This window comes from Puccinia triticina, chromosome 7A (assembly GCF_026914185.1).
Source record: "Puccinia triticina chromosome 7A, complete sequence".
Taxonomy (NCBI): domain Eukaryota; kingdom Fungi; phylum Basidiomycota; class Pucciniomycetes; order Pucciniales; family Pucciniaceae; genus Puccinia; species Puccinia triticina.
Genome location: NC_070564.1, coordinates 6,710,731 through 6,732,984, shown reverse-complemented (window position 1 = coordinate 6,732,984; position 22,254 = coordinate 6,710,731). Strand labels below are relative to the sequence as shown.

At 48.4% G+C, this 22,254-nt stretch overlaps 6 protein-coding genes across 6 annotated transcripts; 4 read left to right on the top strand and 2 right to left on the bottom strand.

Moving 5' to 3' along the window:
* Positions 1–2,871: 2,871 nt before the first annotated feature.
* On the top strand, positions 2,872–3,749 carry PtA15_7A751 (uncharacterized protein; the record flags this gene model as incomplete). The annotated part of the gene is made up of 3 exons (XM_053171391.1): positions 2,872–3,252; positions 3,351–3,436; positions 3,539–3,749. The coding sequence occupies 3 exons, from the start codon at positions 2,872–2,874 to the stop codon at positions 3,747–3,749; spliced, it is 678 nt and encodes a 225-aa protein (XP_053022577.1).
* A 6,787-nt stretch (positions 3,750–10,536) lies between these two features.
* Positions 10,537–15,042, top strand: PtA15_7A750 (uncharacterized protein; the record flags this gene model as incomplete). Its single annotated transcript, XM_053171390.1, has 5 exons — positions 10,537–11,131; positions 11,237–13,854; positions 13,932–14,397; positions 14,473–14,610; positions 14,909–15,042. 5 exons carry the CDS (start codon positions 10,537–10,539, stop codon positions 15,040–15,042), a joined length of 3,951 nt encoding a protein of 1,316 aa, XP_053022576.1.
* Positions 15,043–15,729: 687 nt separating this feature from the next.
* Positions 15,730–16,680, bottom strand: PtA15_7A749 (uncharacterized protein; the record flags this gene model as incomplete). Its single annotated transcript, XM_053171388.1, has 4 exons — positions 15,730–16,023; positions 16,127–16,344; positions 16,408–16,570; positions 16,675–16,680. The coding sequence occupies 4 exons, from the start codon at positions 16,678–16,680 to the stop codon at positions 15,730–15,732; spliced, it is 681 nt and encodes a 226-aa protein (XP_053022575.1).
* Positions 16,681–17,054: 374 nt separating this feature from the next.
* On the bottom strand, positions 17,055–18,603 carry PtA15_7A748 (uncharacterized protein; the record flags this gene model as incomplete). The annotated part of the gene is made up of 3 exons (XM_053171387.1): positions 17,055–17,782; positions 17,865–18,272; positions 18,384–18,603. 3 exons carry the CDS (start codon positions 18,601–18,603, stop codon positions 17,055–17,057), a joined length of 1,356 nt encoding a protein of 451 aa, XP_053022574.1.
* A 214-nt stretch (positions 18,604–18,817) lies between these two features.
* On the top strand, positions 18,818–19,578 carry PtA15_7A747 (uncharacterized protein; the record flags this gene model as incomplete). The annotated part of the gene is made up of 4 exons (XM_053171386.1): positions 18,818–18,940; positions 19,009–19,153; positions 19,278–19,391; positions 19,469–19,578. 4 exons carry the CDS (start codon positions 18,818–18,820, stop codon positions 19,576–19,578), a joined length of 492 nt encoding a protein of 163 aa, XP_053022573.1.
* A 1,121-nt stretch (positions 19,579–20,699) lies between these two features.
* PtA15_7A746 (uncharacterized protein) lies at positions 20,700–21,998 on the top strand (the record flags this gene model as incomplete). The annotated part of the gene is made up of 1 exon (XM_053171385.1): positions 20,700–21,998. The coding sequence occupies one exon, from the start codon at positions 20,700–20,702 to the stop codon at positions 21,996–21,998; it is 1,299 nt and encodes a 432-aa protein (XP_053022572.1).
* Positions 21,999–22,254: the final 256 nt, after the last annotated feature.

The window sequence follows — 22,254 nt, the reverse complement described above, 5'->3', positions numbered from 1 at the left end:
TTTCCACGGCATCAATACCATTTTCAACCTCCAACCAGAACCAGCTCAGGCTTGTCCTGAGAGCATCAGCATCTGCAGCCCCGTTAGCCCGGATTAGGGCACTTAGTCCACCCCCGCATCCACATTGGCTTGGATCAACTTGACCCGGAGCTCTGTTTGGAGCTAGTGGGGTCTACACCACAGGTTGCCGTCAATTGGGTGCCAACGTAATGAATTGCGCCAGCCCAACCCCCCCCCCTCCCCAACCCCACCATGAAGTTTGGCTGGCCAATATCCTAGCAGGATGTATCAGGGTTTTTTGTTGGCGGATCTTCCAACAGTGGGCCCACAGAATGCCAGCTGTCAGCTGAACTTGCCAACCACGGGCGTACAGAATGCCAGCTGTTGGCTGAACTTGCCAACCACGGGCGTGCAGAATGCCAGCTGTTGGCTGATCTTCCAACAGAGGGCCTACAGAATTTCAGCTGTTGGCTGATCTCCTGATAGCAGCCCCAGGCCCCCACAAAAGGGTGGTTGTTGGCTGGTCTAGAGAATCTGCCATTGGACCCGGGTGCCAGCGGCACCCGGGTGCCGCACCTGTTTTACCTGAAAAACAGGCACCCGCACCCGTACCCGGCACCTGCCGGCGGGTGCCGCCGGAAAGGATCCCTTCCGGGAGACGAGGCTGTTGTAGTCTTGTCGTCCGCAAGGGATCCGCGAACGACGAGGCTACAACAGCCTCGTCGCTCGCAAGTGATCCCTTGAGGACGACGAGGCTGTATCTTGTCGTCTGCAAGGGTTCACTTGCGGACGACGAGACTACAACTCGTCGTCCGCAAGTGATCCCTTGCGGACAACGAGATACAGCCTCCTCGTCCGCAAGGGATCCCTTCCGGGAGACGAGGCTGTTGTAGCCTTGTCCTCCGCGAGGGATCCGGACGACGAGGCTGCAACAGCCTCGTCTCACTGAAGGGATCCCTCCCGGACGACGACGCTACAACAGCCTTGTCTCCCGGACGACGGCTACAACAGCCTTGTCTCCCGCAAGGGATTCCTCCCGGACGACGAGGCTACAACAGCCTCGTCTCCCGGAAGGGATTCCTCCCGGACGACGAGGCTACAACAGCCTCGTCCCCCGGAAGGGATTCCTCCCGGACGACGAGGCTATGCTGTAGCCTCTTTGTCTGGACGACCCAAACTCCACCACATCCGGGGGAGCTGGGGCGGTACCTGGGCAGGTACTGAAAATTTTGGAGCAACTGAAAGATATATTTCTGTCTTTTAATCTCTCTTCTATTTACAACGTGATTTAAATGAAGAGAGAGAAGTTTGTGAGAAGGGAAGAATTACCTGAAAGCAGCACGGGATTAAGCTGAGTCAGGTAAAGCCTCCTGGTTGCTTGCGCTTGCACTTCGCTGGAGTAAAATGAGTCTGGCGAGTCTAGTGCAATTAAGTGCGCATTAGTTAAGTCTGTCTTTGGTTGCTGTTTGTATTTCTTGTTCTGGTTCTTTTGACTCACCGTTGCAGGGATCAGTTATATGAATAACTTGATCTTGTCCTGTCTATACGGATGAGCGGTTTCTGGAGCTGTGGTGGTAATTGCAATTTATTTTGCTTTAGCTTTTATTCTGTTTGCTAGATCATGAGGCTGGGATCTGCTCACCTTGGTTGGTGCTGTCTGTGATTCTGGCTAAAAGCAATTCTTGCGCCTTATCCCGAATACGGTGAGCAAGGGTTCTGTTGAGTATAAAGTTGGTCAGCGTGTAGTGCGTATCAACTTTATCTCTGCTCGGCTACGTACCCGGGGGCGTGGTCTGTTTTACCTTTTTCCTTTGCGGTTGCTGTCGCGAGTGCCGTGTCTACAAGGGACCGTGCAGCTCCCGTCAGCTATAGCTTGGGTTTAGGGTTTTGGCTAGACTGCTAGAGGGGCTTACCTTTTGTGCAGCTGGGGCTTGGTTTGGGTCTATCCACGCGAGCTCTCTGAAGGTTTGCTGCGTGGGGGTCTGGTCTAACCGCGCTAGCTTCCGCGGAGGTTGCTGCGGGTCTGGGGCTATAATCTCACAGGTACCCGGGTGCCGCACCCGTTTACCCAAAAACCAGGCACCCGTACCCGCACCCGGCACCCGCGCGCGGGTGCGGGGCGGGTGCCGGAGGTACCTGCTGCGGGTCCAACGGCAGATTCTCTAGGCTGGTCATTGAGCTTACCCATAAAAAAGCTCAGATTATTGGGACTCAACCACAGCCCTTGGTCAAGCGGTAGTCCCACCACTAACAACTGTCCCAGATCACATTGTACCAGGCCTTGCCGTTTGTTGTATATGGACAGCAAAACATGTGCCCTGCAGTATTCTTGTCAAGTTTGGTGGCTTTTTTTCTTGACATGTTCTTTTGTTTTACTTTTTTTTGTGAAATTTGAACTGTGTATAAGCCTCTTTCTTACAGCAAAAGAGGCCCATCCAGGTGACTTTATAAATAAATAAATAAAGAAGCCCAACCAATTGTTTAGCTAACCTGGGCGGCAAGCTGATCCTGAATGATGCTTGACGCGGGTACAACCAGCTGATGGTGTTGGCTTGATCAGTCCAGAAAAGCCTTTGTTGGTGGGTGAGTAATTTCTCTGCCGCGTGAGGTAAGGAGAGGGACGACTGTGTATAGGGCGGAGGGAAAGCGGGACATGGGTTGTGACATTCTTGTGAAGTCCGCAGTCCCCGCGGGCTTTGCAGCCCGTCGGGACGGGGCCGGGTATACCCGCTGGGCCCGGGTACGGGTTCCAGCGCCGATTCCGAGTGATGTCCCCGTGGAAGTACTCCCCGGACATATTCGGATACCCCGCCATCCGCGACAGGACGTTGCTAAAACTTGAAAATATGAGAGCGTTAATGAGCCACCGGAATGGCCCCACACGTGTCCATCAGCACATCGACATCCTCGCCGAAGAAGCCGAACAGGAAACAGAAGCGACGCAAAGCCCGTTCATCGTCGATATTCACGGCAGCCTCCTCGGAAAGCAGCAGAGCTGATGATGAACTGGCGACGGCCAAGGCGGCAGCGATCAAATTACTCGACCACTCTTCCGAGCCAGCCCTCCTACTAGATATCCCTCTGTCTACGCCGAAAGCTAAACGGATCCGGTTCGAAGAGTTCCCGACTATCCTCGAAGAGCAGATCAAATTACCCTCTCAAGTTGAGGACACATTTCACGTCAGTCGCGAGGAAATATTTGCTGAGAGCGCGCTTGTTGATGCCTTCCAAGCCGCCATGAATGAATTCAAGGTAAGTTTGTTTTAATTTCTCGCGACGTTTGGATGATCAATAGGCTACTTTGCTATCAGACACTGATTTCTCTTGTGTACATTAACATTTCTTTCAAGTTTCATTTCTTTGATGATAAGAGCCAGTCATCTGGTCCGATCCGTCTACCTCAATCACAATCCGAGCAACGACGAATAGCAGCCCTGTAAAAGAGATCTCTCACACACTTTCCACTAAGTGGATGTGAAGAGATTTGCTGATGAGCTCCCCGATCTCTCTCTGTGTGTGCATGTGTTTTATGATGCAGATATTATGGCAAGCCTCCCCCGCGAACGACGACGAGAAGCAAGAAGCCCCCTCTACACACAATCTTCCTACCGCGCCTGATCGTCGCCCCAAGCGAGCCATTAACATCAGAAGAAAATGCGACCCAGACAATGACTTTGTCGACCGGGCAAACTAGTCCGGTGGTTTCTGATTTGGACATGGACGAGTATTGGGACATGGTTGACGAATAATCTGAGTAATCCTTGTAAGATTTGAGCCCGACATGATTGTGACAGAGATAGCATGATGGAGGCCACCGGAGATGAATATAAAACGCGTGAGGTGGACCTCAGGAATTGACACCAGCAAGAATTACCCGGAAGAGAGCCTCGACTGTACCCAATCTGTGCTCAATCGATAGCACACGATGGGCCTGAGAGGCTATGTAGACAGACCGATTTGAGAAAGAAAACTGGAAAATGGGGACGCTGGCAAGACATCTGCCAACACAGGGCGTCGTCCGAAACTGGTGCCCATGAATCTAAAATGACAAGAGACCAACAGCCAGCCAGAGCTTCTCAAATCAGTCATCTCCCTTCTAAAAGCTCCTCAGGGTAAACTTCACCAAGCTCCTCAATCAGAACCCAACCTCATGAGTTGTGCCACGTGTGAGAGCAGCATATTTTTTTTAAAAAAGTGTGCTTTCCGTCTGAAGCGCCCTACCAAGCATCTTCTCATTTCTATTATGGTTTTCAGGGCTTCATTCTTCCTCTCTGATGCCTACATAAACAAAAACACAATGACAAAAATGAAGAATTGATTGAATTATTTCCTTAAAGCCATATGGATAGTATTTACATCTGAATATGTTTGTTTCCTTTTTCTTTTTCTCTTAATTAAGCAGATACAAAACATTCTACTACTGACTAGCTCTACATTATTTGTGAAATAAATTCATCCTCTCATCTCAACTGCTGGCAGTTTCTAGAGTTTTTCTTGTAGTGTACAAAATTTTTGGTGTGGGGTAAAAGTTGTAAGAAATTGGACAACTAAGATAATATTGCTGTATGTCACACCATGGGAGCTTGCTTGGCACTTGCGTGCAAGTGCCATTGCACAATATTGTTTAAGAACCCTGGTAGGTATATCCTGGAACATTACCCTCAAAACATGCTGAAGTCATGATGAATTTATGGTGAGATGATGCTCAATTGAACTTAAGGCATGTTGGAAAGGGGTTGGAGTCAACTCAAAACCAACTTTAACTTGACTCTATGTTTTATTGGAACTATTTTATAACACATTTGAAACTGTCTTGCAAAGCAATATCAAATACTTGGCAGAAACAAGGGAGTTTCCATGGGAATGATATATTTCAATTTATCATGTGTTTATCATAAATTTCAAAAAGCTTAATATCTGTTAGTGTGTCACAAAAACATGCAAATGTACATTTTTGTGACAGATTCTTCAGTTGCTGAAGTTTTTGCAACATAGTTCAAGTTGGGGGACAGGTACAAGGGGACAAACCTTGGTTTAACCAGGACTTGGGTATGACTTTATAAAATCTCCCTAAAATTATTTTTGTACATATTGCTGAAAATTATATACAATTTGTGAAGGTTTCATCTAAGCCCTTGGTACAGTGATAAAAAATTTGACACACTAGCACACATTTGTAAATTTATGTGACATATTCATCAGCTGCTGAAGTTTTTCCCAAGGGAGTTTGATTTCTGGGACAAGTCCAGGGGAGCCTCAGGTTACACGGGGTTTGTGAATGAGTTCAGATAATCTCCTCAAAGGGTTTTTGTACAGATGGATGAAAATCAGATAAAATTTGTAAAGGATTCTCCAAAGCCCCTGTTATTTCAGGGGCACTCCGTGTGGCATGATATGGTTGTGTGAGGAACAATGTGTCACACAAACATACGCGTGTACGTTTGCGTGACACAATGTGTCACACAATCCTGCACATGTTACACGTTTTTGCAAAAGTTGGCCCCTCAGCCAATGCAAGCCAAATTGTAACCATAGTAACATATCAACTTCGGACCTCTCAGAGTCTCACTCCACTCCATCATAAGTTTTAGCCATTATAATAGAAACAATTTGAGAAAACCTGGCAGATTCTTGGTGCCTGCTTTGAAAATGAATATAAAAATATTTTCTGAGAAACCATCAGGGTATGAGTTTACAAAGAGGTCAAAAATCATGATCTTCAAAACATGAGGAACTTTGGTCAAGATTGAGGATCAATAAGGAGAAACAAGGTCTGAGAGAGGTGGAGAAGGAGGAAATGGATTGAGATTGGCAAGAACAAAATGGGGAATCTGGAGAGTGGGAGTAGGTCTCTTTCTCTCTAACTTGCAGATGTCAGCATGTCTGCTCTGATTGTTGATGCGGACTTGGAAGTCTCATTACCTCTATTGTTCTGTGTGCTGGTAGCAACAGTTGAAGTTCTACAAACGGCTTCTTTTTTCCTGATAGGGCTGGATTTAAGATCATGCCGCAATCAGTCATCAGTCTTCTTGTTGCTTGTTCAGCCAAAAGGGAACTCACTTGCTGGTTGGCTGACTAATGCGGGAGACTAGACTGTTGGGATGATGGGTTATTCTATTTGACAAAGAGCTGTGAGGGTTGTGTTCTGATTAGTCTAATTTCCTCATCTTGATGGTTGGAGAGCTCTCTTAAATAATCAAAGTCCTTTGGTTAGAACTTGTGGCTGCCATGATGTTGTAACTATTCTTGGTTTCACCTTGCGCCCTTGGGGTTTGGTGAACCATCTCACCTGTTGTAAAGGTGATGATGTGACTTGGGTCAGCAAATGTCGTCTTGGGTCTAGGAGGGATGAAACAGTGGCTTGTGTTGCATTGCATCAAAGCCTGTTTCTCCCCTGGGGCACTTTGTGCCTCTTGCCCTGGGCACTGTAATCTGACAAAAGTGAGTGACATCCCAGGTTCACCTGTGATGCATATCCAAACTTAACTGAGTCCCTGCCTGAGGCTTTGCTGGAGGGACTTATGACTTATCAGGAATTCTTGTGTGAGAGAACTGCAGTCCTTGTTTTGTTATATCCGCCATATCTCATTTAATTCTCAACCATCATTCACAAGACCAAATTTTTATACATCACATTCTTTTTCTCATACTTTACACATTTTTCAGATTCTCTTTTTCTTGACACAGAGTTTTTAAACATTTTATTGAGAGAATAATAATTCAATAAAAATGCAGCACTTTGTCTGAGCATTCTCGGACCTTTTCTGTGTGATCTGGTCCATTTCTTCAAAAATGAGACTTTTCAAAAAATAAACAAGAGATGAAGATGGAGGAAAGGGGATCTGACATTATGTCAGAAGGAAGGGATGATGTGGGGGTACCAATCCATCCCCCAGAAACTCAGAAACTTTGGTATTACCAGAGTTGAGTTCTGGTGGTTCAAAGAACAACACCACCAAAACCCAAATTCCTCTCATGCCAAGATTCCTGACAAGCCATAAGTCCCTGTGGAAAAGCCTCAGGCAAGAGAGGGGCTTATTCAAGTTTGATGCATATCACCCTTCCACCAGAACATCTTCATCCTCCATCAAACACTACACCACCAACAACCCAACCTATCAGAACCCCTCAGAAACCATGCAATGAATCTGTGAACAATACCACTCAAAATTGAGTCCCAGCTGATGATAGTATGTGTGATTATCAAGCCATGAAAATTTTGGTCAACAGCTCAGAGGAGAAAAAAAACCGTTTTCTTGGTATTCATCCCTCCCAGCTCCCCCCACTGTGGAACTACTCTGAGGGAAGAATAGAGCTTGAGAGGGACTTGGTGCTTGAAGGGCTGCCTCTCAGGGGAACAAGAAAAAGAATATAAGAGTATGGACTCTTAAGGAAAGGTGTGGCTGTGAAGATTCTTGAGGTTCTTAAAAGGTATTTACTTGTCTACTCATCTCATCTCATATTTGTATACTGAATATCTAGCTTGTCCAGTCTGATTTACTGGCATAAACTAGGCTAATGAAGGGTGACCAGTTATCTGAATTTATGGGGCAAGATCTGATGGGGAACAAAAGTTAGGGCCAAAAAGGACAGACTATATACAAAATATTATGGGGCTGAGTTGTGGTTGGAAGAAAATATGAAACAGTGAAAATTCTCAATCAAGGGGCTGAGGCTGAAAATGCTATGGGGATGGAAGTGTTCTGGAAAGAGGCTGGAATGTGGAGAGACAATGAAACATCAGAAGAAGGAGATTACATATCACATCAGAGGCTGAAAAGGGAAGGGCTGAAACAAAAATGTACAAGGGGTAACCAAGATGGGATCTCCATGGTTATTACATGTTTGGCTAATGCCAAGATGGGGTTTTTATGCTGGATTGGGAAGGGAGGAAAAGATGATGAATATCCAGGGTCTTTCCTAATAGTCTGGCTCTGTCTGATGGGTGCCTTTCTCCCACTTGTGCCTAGCTGGGAGCTTGAGAAATATTGAGTTGGTGTAGGTGGGTATCCAGAAGGTGGAGAAAAAAAGGGGAAAGAGAGAATGGGGGCCTGTCCTTGGTTATGAGTTGTCATGGCCTTGAGTAGTCCAGAGTGGTTGATAGTGAGGGGAAAAGCCTTTGATTTTGGTGCCATATTCAGGATTGGCTTACCACACTGCACCCCCCCTCCTTACTCCCATATTTTTTGAAAAACTCCCCAAGTGATTGGCAATTTTCTGAAAATTTTATTAATTTTTATCTTTACTTCCAGTTGTTGTGTAAGAGTTATTTTTGTTTGCTCTTTCTCATCAGCCCCCCAAGATATGAGCCAAAAAATGGAGCCCCAAAAGGCCATCTTGGCACTCAATAACAAAGAAATGGCACACCAAAAATATCAATGCACCCACTATACAAGAAAAACCAGTGGTTGTCATGTGGGTTACTGCTGTGGAACGGCTGTTCTAGCTCCACCCAAATACAAATTAGCTTTTTCTGCAAAGCTGCTGTGCATGATTCACAGCAACTGCATCAAAGCTTTGTGAAAATTAATCCTTCACAAAGGCTTGTGTAATACCACAAGCTTGCTTGGAGTTCTTGCATGTCAACTGCTTGCAGTTACTTGACTTTTTCTTGCAGTGCCAGTGGATTCCAAAATGGGTTAAGTGAAGAACCAACAAATGTTAAAAATGGTGGGTTTTTTCAAACCAGTCAATCACATAATGGTGGATTTGGAGATATTTGATACCACCTATGTGTTTTGTATATGCATATACATTGTATTGGATTTCTCTGTGAATACAAAATGACCCAACTTTGTAATGTTTTGTCCCCCCCAATGCAATACAATGCAATTGTAAGGGGCAGGAATCCCCTTCACTAGTGAACAAGACAAGAGGAACAAGGAAAAGAGCTCAAAGGTTGTGGAGACAGTTTCTAGGACCAACCAAAGAGGGGCTTGGATTGCACTGGCTCAGAGAGAAGAGTTTCAGGCCCCGTTTGGCTGCTGCGTTACCATTTGGCTGCTGCGTTATACGTCATAAATGGTCAAATTTATGACGCCCAACCCCTGGGGGTTTCAAAGTTTTGGTGGCAACAGGGGGCAAACTTTGGGTCGCGGCGTCATAAATTCAACCATTTATGACATATATTAGGGGGGTTCACAATTGAATGTTACTAAACTTTGGAGCCAAATTTAAGGCCTTTATGAACAACATTTTGAAATTTTGGGGAAATGCACAGCAGCAGGTGATACTAATGAATCAGTGCAATTTATCAATTTTTTAAAAAAATGTTCATAACCACCTTAAAATGTGTCCTAAAGTTTTGTAAATTTCAATTGTGAACCCCCCTATTGCGGCAGCCAAACGGGGCCTTAGTTGTCTTTGAGAGGAGGAAGAGAATAGAGGAAAGAGCTTACCTGGCTCAGAATACAATACAATACAATACAATACAATACAATACAATACAATACAATACAATACAATACAATACAATACAATACAATACAATACAATACAATACAATACAATACAATACAATACTGCTTGTATTGCTGGGATGGGCCAGGATGGTGTTATGTGTAACAACTGAGCCAGTAACTATTATTGTTTTTATTTAACTTGATTATACTATATAGATTAGGGGGTTCACGTTGCAAAAAAAGCAACGCTGATTTTGTCTGCTGATGCACCTGTGAGTAAGGTTTATGCATGGCAGATTGCTTCCAAAGGGGAGCTGCCCAGCCAAACCTTTTTGCTTTTGCAGGATTTTCAAAAGCTGCATCTGCTGGTTTTGGTGGCTGATTTTGAAATCAGCCTTATGTGAACCCCCCTATTGGTTTGGTTGTTGTCATTAGTAAGATCGTGCACTTTTATAAAGTTCTTAGGATTTTAATATACATTCCTCATGATGAATACATACACGGAGTATTATGCCGTTGTTTTGAAAACATATTTCTTGATTCTTTCTTATCATCCTGTATTCTTTCTTTCCTTTGTTCCTCTTGCCTCTCTTTCTTCATCTTGATATTCTGGTTATTTGTTTCATTATTACACTCAAAATCCTAAAAGAATCGGTATGTTGTACAAGTCAGTCTCATTAGAGTTTCCATGAGAATAGTCTTCCCCTCTTGCTTATGCTACATAGGCTAGTTTACCAATTGAGATAAGCCGAACAGGTGGGCCCTTGGATCGATCAGGACAGTTTGTACATTTGATTATTGGTGGCTTGCTGCCATTTTTTTTTTTTTGGTGAGCGCTTTCCGGTTCGCTTACATAATGCAATGTACAGTCTGTTATGTGATGTGATGTGATGTGTACATAGTGGGCGTTGAACTTTAAATTGTATGCAGTGCCCGAGCAAAGGACACCCACTCCTCCAATCCAGACACACCCGCCAACAGCCACCGGCCAACGATGAGTCGACTGACGCGCACCCGATCCACCTTCCTCGTCTCGCAACAGGGGGAGCAGGCCGACGCCCAGCAGCAACCATCCCAAGCCACTGAACCTGGGGGCAGTGGCAGCAGCAGCAGCATCCCCAGCCGACCAATCAGGATGATCAAGACACGCTCCATGTCCTCGGCTGCCAGCTCCTCCAAACCTCCAACGATCGCCTTCGGTGGCCACGTCCCGCCCAAGCAGCCAGCGAAACCAAAACCTCGGGCGAATCGACACACCAAGCCGGCCAGAGTCACTCGGCCGGCCAACGAGCAAACTCAGACGAATCAGAAACAGCAACTAACAGCCTCAGATCGAAGACCAGCCACCCGCCAGAAAACTAGCCACAAACCAAAACCGGAAACCCAGTCATCCAGCAATCCATCTGCCGCGCCGATCGAATCCACACCCGAGAGCGATCGAGCCAACAAGACAGCCAATCAACCTCTCGAAAACCAACCGAATCCTGATCTACCCCCTCAAACTACTTCCGCCACCCTTCAAGCTTCACCCAAGCCTACAGTGGTCATCCCTCGCCTATCTCCTCTATCTGCCTCCACGAGCTCTCAAACCGCCCCAACACCTGCAGTGACCATCCCCAGTCCACCCTCTCAAGCCACCCTCAACACTTCTCAAGCCGCCCCAGAACCTATCGTCATCATTCCTACTCATCCTGGCATCTCAAGCTCAAAGGCTAATACAAAGCTGCCTGGTAGGTTGAGAGCTATCCTTCTTCTTCTTCTACTTTTTTTTTTTAAACGCGCATCCGATCTCCAAAGCATCCAACCAATGTTGATTCAATCGCGTTTCCCTACAGTTTCCGCCACGGAACCTCTCTCTTGTGATCCCCCGAAAGCATCATGTTCCAGCACATCAACCTTACCGCCAACTAATCCACCCTCTCATTCCCATCTACCACGCCGGATACCCCCGCCGAAAGTGAACAACACTGATCGTCCCAGGAAACGGTTATTCGAAGATGTCGACAACAGTTCCAACGATATCTTCTCATTTCTTGACCACAATCCGCGTTCCAAGAAGCTCATCAAACCCGCCACCCGACCGGTCTTCAAACCCTCCCAGCCCTCATTCCTCAAGAGCACACGGATCACTTCAGAGTCCGAAGTAGCCAAGAACAAACATCGGGCTTTGGCCTCAAATAAGCTACTTGCCGGTGCTCAACCTCAAGCAAAAAAACTCAAGAAAGCTCACCCCGGGTCATCCTTAACCACACGCGAATCCCAGCTTCCCGGAACCTCGGCGCATATCGGAAAGCCTACTGCTGAGCCTGAAAAGTCTAAGCCCCAACCATCTTCAACGCATCATCACGAATCTCAGCTTATCAGTGATCCATCAGCGATGACAGTAACCATACCAAGCAAAGAAGCAGTTCTTCCCACTCAAGCACTCACTACGACCACATCTACACTCGACCAGCCCGTCCCTACGCTTAATGACGAACATGAACCCACCCCTCAGGAATCCTCCCCACTTCTTCCTGTAGAGCCCACCCCTCCGGCTCCTTCTCATTTACTCACGCTTGTTAAACACCCATCCGACGTTAACTTAACCGAACCTCTTCCACCCACACTTTCTCCTTCAATTCATCAGCCATCCTCTCTCGATCCATCAACCAGTCAGACTGAAGAGATCAGTGCCGATGCGATCGACTTTCTCAGTCCCAAGAAACCCGACAAGCAATCCTCTCAGCCCGATCCCGATTCGCATCAAGGGGATCGTGAAGCTGCCCAAACTGACACGTCTTCAGATCTTACACAGTTCTCTTCGAAAGACGCATCTCTGCCGCTAGCGGCTGTCTGCGATAGCAAAGAAAGCAACGATAAATATGAAGATTCTGATTCTCAATCACCAAAAGTCTGTTCCCACGCGCCTCCTCTCGACCAGTCTTCAATCCCCCAGACCGAAACCTCTCGGCTTCTCGGCTCGCCGGACATTCCTCCTGCCTTACCGGCTCAACCTAGCACAACGTCGGATGTCGAACCTCTACTTCCGCAACCCTCAAGCGACTCGATGGAACCGCCAGTGCATGCTCATGAACTATTACTGAAAGCCGTGTCTAAGAATGTGACATCGTCATCTATTCGTGCTGCAACCCCAGAACCAATGGTTGAAACAGAATCTACGACCCCTAAGCCATCTCCCAAGTTCATACCAACACGGACCAGTCCGATCAAGCACCCCACCCTACCTACTTCGATACCTATCATGTGCCCCCAGCCATCAGCTCTACCACAAACTATCACCCATCAACTTTCTACGAGCGGGTTATTGATTGAACAGGCTGCCAAACGACCATCGATGCTACCAAGAAAGGCGTTGAAGCCCAGTATGGGTACGAGTCAGCCATTGACCTTCAACGTCATCCCCAGCCTGGATGCCATCATTGAAAACTCGCCAGAAAAGAAGCCAGTGCGGGATGCGCTCAGCGCCTCGTCCCTCAATCGTCCAAGAGGTTTCGGTGGACCATCGAGGATGTTCTTAGGTGGTGGGATGAAAGCTAAGGCCGATGGAATCTTCTCACGAGCCCCGGTAGGTCTGGACGCATGCTCTACGGGGGCCAGCGGGATGCATTCGCGTGGAATGCACCGAGAACTTTCGAAGGCTGCTGGACATCAGAGTCATGCGGAACGAACCGAAGAACTGGAACCTGAGAGTCAAAACATAAACGAAAATGCACCTGAGGACGACGATGGGTCGGTTGATACCTCGACTACTAGCATCGCTACCCATCAGTCATACACGACAGACTCGTCCATGACCAGTTCTGGTGAACCTAGCCAGCCCCAGTTCTCGGGTAACATTTCGCTAGACACACAAGATCGACTCCTAAAGCTGCAGAACATGTTGACCAGGATGGGTCGATCAGAGACCGCGCCAGGAGGGAGTAGGAGCTCGTCGGACCAAGTGGACAATCGGTCGCGATACAAGGACTACGAAGTCCCGTTAAAAGACGAGCCGGAGGAGATCCACGCCGGTCGTCCCAGCACCACTGGGGTCAGCTCACGGAGCAGACGTCGGTCCTCCTCCGTCCCTCTCAATTACGCCGAAGACAACCTCTCGAGATCTGTCTCTCGAGCCCACAACCCGCCCGTCCGAGGCCAGCCCAAAGCCGGCCCTCCAGCACAACGCCGAGCCAGCAATATCCTTCCCAGCGTCAGACCGGACATCAGCTCTCCGGGTCAGGGAACCAACGGATCTTCGGCAGCCGCCTCGTCGTCGAAAGACCGCTTGTCCGCGTCCGTCTCCGCCGGCTCCAATCCTTCCTTCGCCTCCGCCGCGAGAAATGACAGACTCAGGAGACAGCTCGCTCCCACTCCTCTCAAAGATGTCGTCGCTTTCGTCGACGTTCGCACTGCTGAAGGCGACGATGCTGGAAAAGTGTTCGTGGAAATGCTCAAAGGATTAGGTGCTAAAGTAAGCGATTTTCAGCCCAAGAATCAAGCGAGCCAAGAAAACAGAACTAACCAAGCTGTTGTACATGAATGGGATAGGTGTTAGGACGACCGACGTTTCCGTTAACGCACATAATATTCAAAGCTGGCAAGCCGACGACGCTGGAGAAGTACATGCACCATCCGCGGCCGAAGCCGGCGTTAGTGGGCATCGGCTGGGTAGTGCGTTGTCGGGAGATAGTCGGTCGAGCGGAGGAGCGTCCATACACGATTGATATGGCCTCCGCCCAGGCGATGCCCTTCTTCAACCCCGACCACCCCTCCCATCCCGCCCTTCAATGCACCGGCCCAATGAACATCTCCGGCCATATCCCGCCCACTGGAAACGCCAACCATCGCAGGAAAAGCATGGAGCCTAAGGCCCTCTCGTTGCTCAACTCTGGCCTCCAACTCAACCACTCTTCCTCCGCCGCTTCTTCTTCAACTACTACAACAACAACTTCTACTACTACTGCCAATCCCGACCCTTCGGCTGCGCGCAACGCCCTTAGTCGGTCTTGTATCAGTAAGCCTTCTCTCCTCTTGTCCCGTCCTCATTTTTCCTGTATTTTTGACAAAAATGAATGGATCAATCTTTCAGGTAAACCGGTCACTGCGACTAGTAGCAGTAACACTGGTGCCAATGCGACAGTCGCCGGGCAGCCAGATGAACGCAACCATGTCCTGGCACAGTCGATTGAGAAGGCCCGCAGGAAATCGCTCCAGTTCTTGCCCAAAGGTCAGCGCTTCTCGCCCAACAATCTCTCTCTCCTCTTCTTCAAGTCACACCAACAAAAGAGATCTGGGTTGGAAGACACGTCCATCGTCGGCTTTGCTCAGCCCCTGTCGACCTTCTCATTTCCTTCTCCTGATCTTCCCGCGGTGTCGATTGATCGTCTGCTCAGACAAGACTGACACGCCCACCTCATTTTACCCTATCCCTATGACTCGCATTCAAAACCACCGCACCCATCGAACATCCGCATGTTCTGAAAACGAATGCGTGAAACTTTACTGGTGGATGTGCGTGTGTTTAGTCGGCAGCCCGTTAGCCAGCAAAGTCTTTCTCCCGGGTGACGACGGCCACGAACAACACCCGACCCCAGCGGAGGCCCCAACCGGCACAGACCCGGCGCCGTCCTCGCCCTCGCCCAAGGCCGTCCCTCTCTGAAGAAGCCCCACTCCTCTCCACTATTTCACTTTTTCCAAAACACAAACTTGCATGATAATTGTAACATGTATATATTTTTACGCTTCTTGTACGCTTCTTCCTTTTGCTCCTCTCTCTCTGCTGCTTGTTTGTTTGTTTTCGCCTCTCCACATGGTCTCCTCATACTCTCCTGGCATTTCGTGTATACATCACCATCCTATTCTTCATTCCCCCCTCTCCGCCCCCCCCCCCCCCCCCCCCCCCCCCCCCCCCCCCCCCCCCTTCTCTGGTGCTTCTTTCATTCCTTGTAGGCATTTATCGGCGTTCTCGTGTGTGTGTGTTGGCCAGTGTGTGTTAGAATATACATATTTATACAGATTGAATGATTGAACTACACCTGTAAAAACATTACTTGGGTGTTATTGGGCGGACTTTCCGACACAAACAGTAGCCATGGTCATGATACAAAAGTACTCTAGACTCTTCAATCACACAAGTGTGGTATATTTGAATCACGACTTGGGATATTTTTCCATGGTTTCGCTGCTCAGTGCTCGTGGATTATCAGTGATGCATCTTGATACATCAATGAAGATGAATTTGGGATCATGTGCTTTATCGTAATTCCGCGAATGGTTGGGCAGGTTTAGCATCCCAATTCTTCTGTAGAAAATTCCCTTGCTGGGTTAATTGTTGATTATTGCGATCTTAATCAGGTACTTCATCTAGCTCCTGGTCAGCAGGTGGGCCGCCCTCGCGTGCTTCAGCGACCAGTGCATCATCATCATCTATATCTCCCAGATTGAAGTTGGGATCTTCTTCGTATTCAAATGTTTCCTGGTCATTCTCGTTGGTACCGTTTAATGCATTTATCGTTTTGCGGTTAGTGGTGTGCACGATTGTCTGGGTCGTTCGTCGATCGGTTGATAAATTCTCCTTGACCAAGTCGATGATTTCTTGGATTTCTTCCTCCGTAAATCTCGAGTCGCATTCTTCGATGATCTGTTTTATCACGCACAAAAAAAATAAAAATAAAAAGCACCCCAAAGTTAAGAGAAAAAGCCAGGATCAATAGAAAGATAGGCGGTTATGAGAATATGAATACCAGATAAATTTCGACTAGCTCGGTTGGAGCTAAATCACAAATTTGCAATCTTTCGGCTTTGGTCAGACCGTTGGTTCTTCCGGAGACCTGACCGAAACGATTCCGAAGAGATTCGCATAAAGAAAGGATCGATTGTGTGGATTGTTTGGCTTGCGGTAAGTGAAGATTGGGATGTTCGAAATGGGTCAAGATGTTCTTCACGAGTTGATCCAAGTTATCTAGGTTTTGCCAGCGCTTGAATAAGTAACTCAACCGATGACTAGGTCTAGTACACGACTGACTATTTGGTTGCGGTGGCAGTTGCTGCTGTTGCACGTTGGAATTCGACTCCTGCGCTCTTTGTTCCTCCAGCTCTTGTTCAGCCAGCTCTTGTTTAACCTTGATCTCCCTGGCTAGTTCCAAGGTTTCGAATGCCGAGAGCGGCAGTAGATTCGGATTCAAGATCTTCGATTTGTTTGGACAAGAGACGGAGAGAGAACTCGAGTCAGTCTTGTTTCTTTGCTGCTCCTTCGCATAATAGTTTCAGTAATGTTGTACCTCTTACTCACCTCCATTGTCCGTGGTAGAAAAATATACTAACTGCCGGCTGGCCAGACTTTTGGCCAGTTTATAAATGCAAGTACTGCATCCCGGTCGCGGCGACGACCGCCCACCCACCCACCCAGAGGCGGCTCCCCAAGCTGCGCCGGATTGTGTACTCCCCTTCGGGAGCGTACGTGCAGATTCATAAACATCATGAACAGGAAAAAAAGGCCGTGTTTTTTCACTGTCTCTCTCAACTTCAGGCAAATTATAGGCTAGACGAACATGTATGCACGTGGAAGTTTTTACTCTTTCTCTCTTTGACAAATGGATCGTGCTCGAAATAATGCTAGTTACACAACGGCGACCTACAATCTATGTATCTACAAGTACAAATTTCGACGAATCAAATCTTTTGTTCGATCAAGAGATAATTTTCAGCAAGGTTTCCATTTGGATTGCTGTGATTGTTATTCTGAATGATTCTATCCGAATGGGCTTCAGGATTACTGATGCCATTAGTAGTAGAATTGGTCTGACTGCTGTCACTGCCACTACTGCACACAGCAATCAGCCGTTCGAGGGCAGCGGGATGAGTTCTGACGAAAGCGTGGGGAGATATTTCAGCGAGAGCGGCGACGTCTCGGGAGGTGAGATGTGGAGCCAGGCCCTGGGTTTTCAAGTCGCGGAGACGGAGGTTAGAGCTGGTCTGGAAGGCCTGATTGGTGGTGACTGTCACAGGTTTCGAGGGGCTTGAGGCTGGATCGGGTCGGAAGAGAGTATCGGAAGGCGAAGAGTATGGCCTGGCGGAGGTGGAGGCGATGGGTGGCTCGGCATGGCTTTGGCTGTGCGGCTCTCCGGGCTGTGTCTGATCGACAGACAACGCACATTCCGCCGGAGTGGCTACCGCGCGGTCCGAGCGGATCAGCGAGAGCAGATCTCCCAGAAGCGTCTTCAGATGCACCTCTAGCGCTATCAGCGCTAGCGAGCTCGCCGCCTTGTCTACCCCATTCATTAGTCCGGAATCATACGCGATCAACGACATCCGGTCCTTGAGCGTGTCGAAGTCTGGAAGCTGCTTCGACTCTGAGCAAACTGGTGCTTGCTGACATCGCATATAATCTTGGTACAGGGCTACACAAGACGCAAAAAAAAGGAGAAGAAGGTCAGTTTTACAGAGACCAGGTACACTCTTTTGGGCGATATGACCACTGACTGGAGGATGATATCTTCATCTTGGATGCGAGGGGAGTGCTCATTACGTTCTCAGTGCGTTCGGGATAGAGATACTGACACGCAGAGAGCGGGCGAGGAAGAGGTTGCTGAGCGTTAAGCTTGACGAGTTCTTCCTCCTTCAACGATGCGATTTGTTTGAGCCTGTTCCTTTCGCGGTGGCCGAGAGCCATGACGGCCTCCTTGAGCTTGCGTTTCTTCGGGTCCTTCTCGACGCTCTTTGTCTTTATCTTCGGAGGAGCCACCGGTGGCGCTGGCGGGCGCTTGCGTTTGTGCCACCCTTCACCTGTCGTGGGCGGCGTTTCTGGATCCTTGAGTGGATTGGTGGTCGCCGGATCAGGCCGGGTGGTGTTGTAGAGGATCGATAGGATCAATGCGTTGTGCAAGCCGACTGTTAGGTTCCAAGGCAGTGCCAATTCACAGGGGAGAGAACAGGGATGAGTAAGTGCTCAAATGAGGATGATCCCGGAATCAAATTGATGAAGAAGGCTTGCTTGCGTACCCAAGCTTTCCGATTGTAGTAGCCGAGCTGTCTGGGCTTCGAATTCGGTACGATCGAGTTTTCCGGTGAGGAATTTGACTAGGGAAGCCCAATAGGCCCGTCCGTCGTCCTCGGACAGAGCATCGGCGATCGCCTGTTTGATCGCCAGTGTGTCGGCCCTCTTGTTTGGTGGAGGGGGGTAGAGCTCGGTCGGGACGGAGGCTGTGAATGGATGAAGCATGGTGAATGAGTCCCTTTTGAGGGTTTGCGGATCAGCGGGACTTCTGATTCGACCGAGTGGTTCCAGTTGCGTGGGATGTTGGGATGGTCATCCGCTCGAGCTCGTCGTTCCGCTTTTGATTGTGGTGAAAGGTGCTTGCACAGCTTGCACTTGCAGTGGAGGTTGATGGCCGGCTGACTGACCCGGGCACTCGGCTGGGCGGGCCTAGCTGGCCATGAGGCCCGTTGGCCACGACCAGGCATTGCACAGCTACAGCCGACCGCGCGCCCAACCCTGCTCGGGGGCTCACGGGGGCATCCGCGACGACCCTACCGCGACCGCCGAAAGAGCCCGAGAAGCGGAGAAGGGGGGACTCTTTCACGGGCTGGGACAGCGGCGTGAGAGCTGGCCTGGGCTGCGGCGCAGTCGACCAGCCGCGTCGTCTCAGCCTTTGGCGGAGTGGTAAACTACCTGGACCAGCTTCCAACCAGCCTTCGATCACTCTCGACAACTCTCGACTATCTCAACCACGAACGCAAATCCAATCGCACTGACTCCGACGAGTGCATACGTAAGTGTAATACATCAAGCCCCCAGTAGTCCTTGCTGACCAGTCATTTCCTACATGACTCCAGAATCCTGCCGAATCAATATTTGAATCATGATGACCGACCAAACACCCCGTGAACATCAAGCCGAAAACTCCGAACCCTCTCTCTCACAGTCAGAACTAGAGGAGAAATCTGAGCGGCTCCATGATTCTGATAGCCATCGTAAAGATTTTACGTCGTTCTGCCAACGTGCCGGCCGTATGCAAGATTTCATCTGTCAGGTCGCTCTACTGTTTACCAGCTTGCTAATACTGCTGTTTTTGTGGAACCTTTAGTACCCACTGCTTTTCAATACTTGAACTTGCTTGATGACGTCTTCAAAATCTTAGATGCTGGGAGAAGCGATCGCTTGGCTTTAATCAACTTGCCACCGGGCGAACAATAGAACCATGGCAAGATACTGTATTTCAATGGATAGCCGACGACAATCAGTTGATGCCAGGCAAACTGATGCAGCTCGCCCTAATGAGGCGTTACCCTCAACTTTACGACAGCGAAAAAATCGATACCGCGGCGAAAATCCGCGCGCTCGAAAGCCCCTTGGTCGTAGGCGAAACAATTTTGCGTAGCATAATTGAACCTCCCATCTTGGCCCTGGACGTTGTTCAGAAAGGCTTTAACTCCGAATATGTTGGTCACGATGAAATTGTCACACCAACCATCGAGACTCTAGAAACGTGGACATCAGCCTGGAGCCCAGATATCTACTTTGCGCCCTACACGTGTATAGTTGGCCCGTCAATGATGGGGAAAAGTCGTTTGCTCAAGGAAATCGCGAAGGAAGTTTGTGTCATTTATATTTGCCTCCGCCCCAAGGATTCCACCGGTGAACCGCCACGATCCCAACTTGCAACTGAAATGTTAGGCACAAACTCATCCGAACAGTACTACAACGCCCTCATCGCAGCAATGCTTCACGTTACCTCTGATTTTTTCAAGAAGAAAGCCCGCGAAAAATCCGATCGAGCCGAGCTATTGAAAGAATGGAACGAGCACCAAAAGTCCATTCACTCGGATTTTTACTCAAACGTTCGGTCCAAACTTGGCGAGCTAGTCGTTGCGAAAGATTCGCCGAAAGGTTTATGTGACGCAGTTGGGTCCATCCATGACAACGACTTTTTCGAATATACAAAGTTGAAGGTGGTTTTGGCGATTGATGAGGCCAGTGCTCTGCTTGAAATTTCGCCAATCGGAGAAGTTCCGCGGTTCCGGGAGTTTCGCCGTTCGTTTAGAAACATACCAAAAAGCGCGGGTATCTTTGCCGTTCTAGTTGACACGAACTCTCGCGTTGCCAATTTCTTGCCAAACACCCGATATGACCGCAGCCCGCGGAATATTGGCCTTCGCGGAGGACAAGGCCTGCTGTACCCCCCTATTTACAAAATCGCATCATTCGACGTGATGGTCCCCTCTGATGGACGCCCAGAAAATTGGAACGACTTATTATTGCCGAAGCGACTTTGCCAATATGGTGTTCCCTTCTACAGTGTATATCTCAAAGATGCGATGGCGTCTAAAACGGTGGTTACCCTCGCTATTGCTGTTGACGAAATGGCTCGGTTTGCTTTGAAGAAGCTTTTGTTCTGCGACGATACAACAAAAACCGTTAAAATAACTGATGCCCGGGCACTTGCATTACTCGGCCCGACGATTGGGGTTCCTCTCCTTGGCCTGGCACGTCTCAACGTGGAACTTACTGCGTCTCATGCGGCACACTGCGGCTACATTGATCCAGCCAACGAACTCCAATATAGTTTCTATCCGTCGCAGCCGATTTATGCGTTAGCTGCAAACGATTATCTATATCAGAACGAGGACCAGCTCGTATTTTGTATTGAGGCTCTGGCTCGTATTTTCTCGCGAGGCTGCGTCGATACAGGGGAGGCTGGCGAATACGCCAGCAGAATAATTCTACTGTGCGCGATGAACAAAACTGTTCACGATTTGAAGACTCTCGACAAAGCTCGTGCCGGTACGGACAACAAAGCTCCGGATGGTATGGACATTGATTCACCGCCTGACGATATGAAGACTCTCGACAAAGCTCCGAAGACTTCCAACAAAGCCCCGAACATTCCCGACTCGCGGCCCGTGGAACTAAAAGAGTTTCCTGGCGCGATTCCCGTGGCGAAGTTTCTGGAAACCCTTACCGGAATTTCAGCAAATACGCTGCCTCTGGGTTCAATTGCTAGTAAGCAGAAGAAAAGACTGTTGGAAGAGGGGATGATGCATTGGAATCACTTCATCCAACGCAAGAAGACGCCGACGACTGAATCATTGATGGAAGGTCTGCACCGAGGGGTGGCTATGCAATGTCAGCATAGCCAAAAGGCATTTGATCAAGTCTTGACAATCTACTTGAAGGAACGATCCCGAGATTTTCTGGAACCGAAAAATATCTCATTCTGTGGTGTCCAGGTCAAGAACGTCCAACACGACACAGCCGCCCAGAAATACCAGTCGTTGATGACCCCTGAAAACGCAGGCATTGACATACCCGATGTCAACCCTTATCTTGCGCTGTTCTTCGACTTGAATTACTCACCGCAAACTGTGAAACAAGCCCAAGCGGGTGACCCTGAAGATCGCGTGAACACCTACCAACTACCTGCTCAAGGAAAACCAGATGTTCGCCAGGCTTCCCTGGTGTTCTATGGTCTTGATGCTTTTAATTTCCTCAGTCCCGAATTGAAGCAAGCTTTGAATAAATTGATCAATACCAAGGTGGATCTACTATCGCGCCATCCGGACGTCCTTGGCCAGAAGTATGCTAAACAATTCTTGCTGCGCTCTGATTGGAGTTAATGGTTCATGTACGTCGTCCAAATATTTTTCTCATTCAAATGTTGCATGCTAAAAGTGGTTCTTTGGCTCTTTAGGTCTTGCGCGTTGATTTTCTGCTCCTTTTTCTCTTCTGCTTTTTTGTTGGGTGATCATCAACGTTGAGCCTCTTGATAATCTCACAGATATTATCTTTGTTCGATAGATTTTCACATCGCCCATCACCTTATGTGAATCTCTTTTTTGAAACTCTTTATTCTTTGTATGTAACAAGCATAGC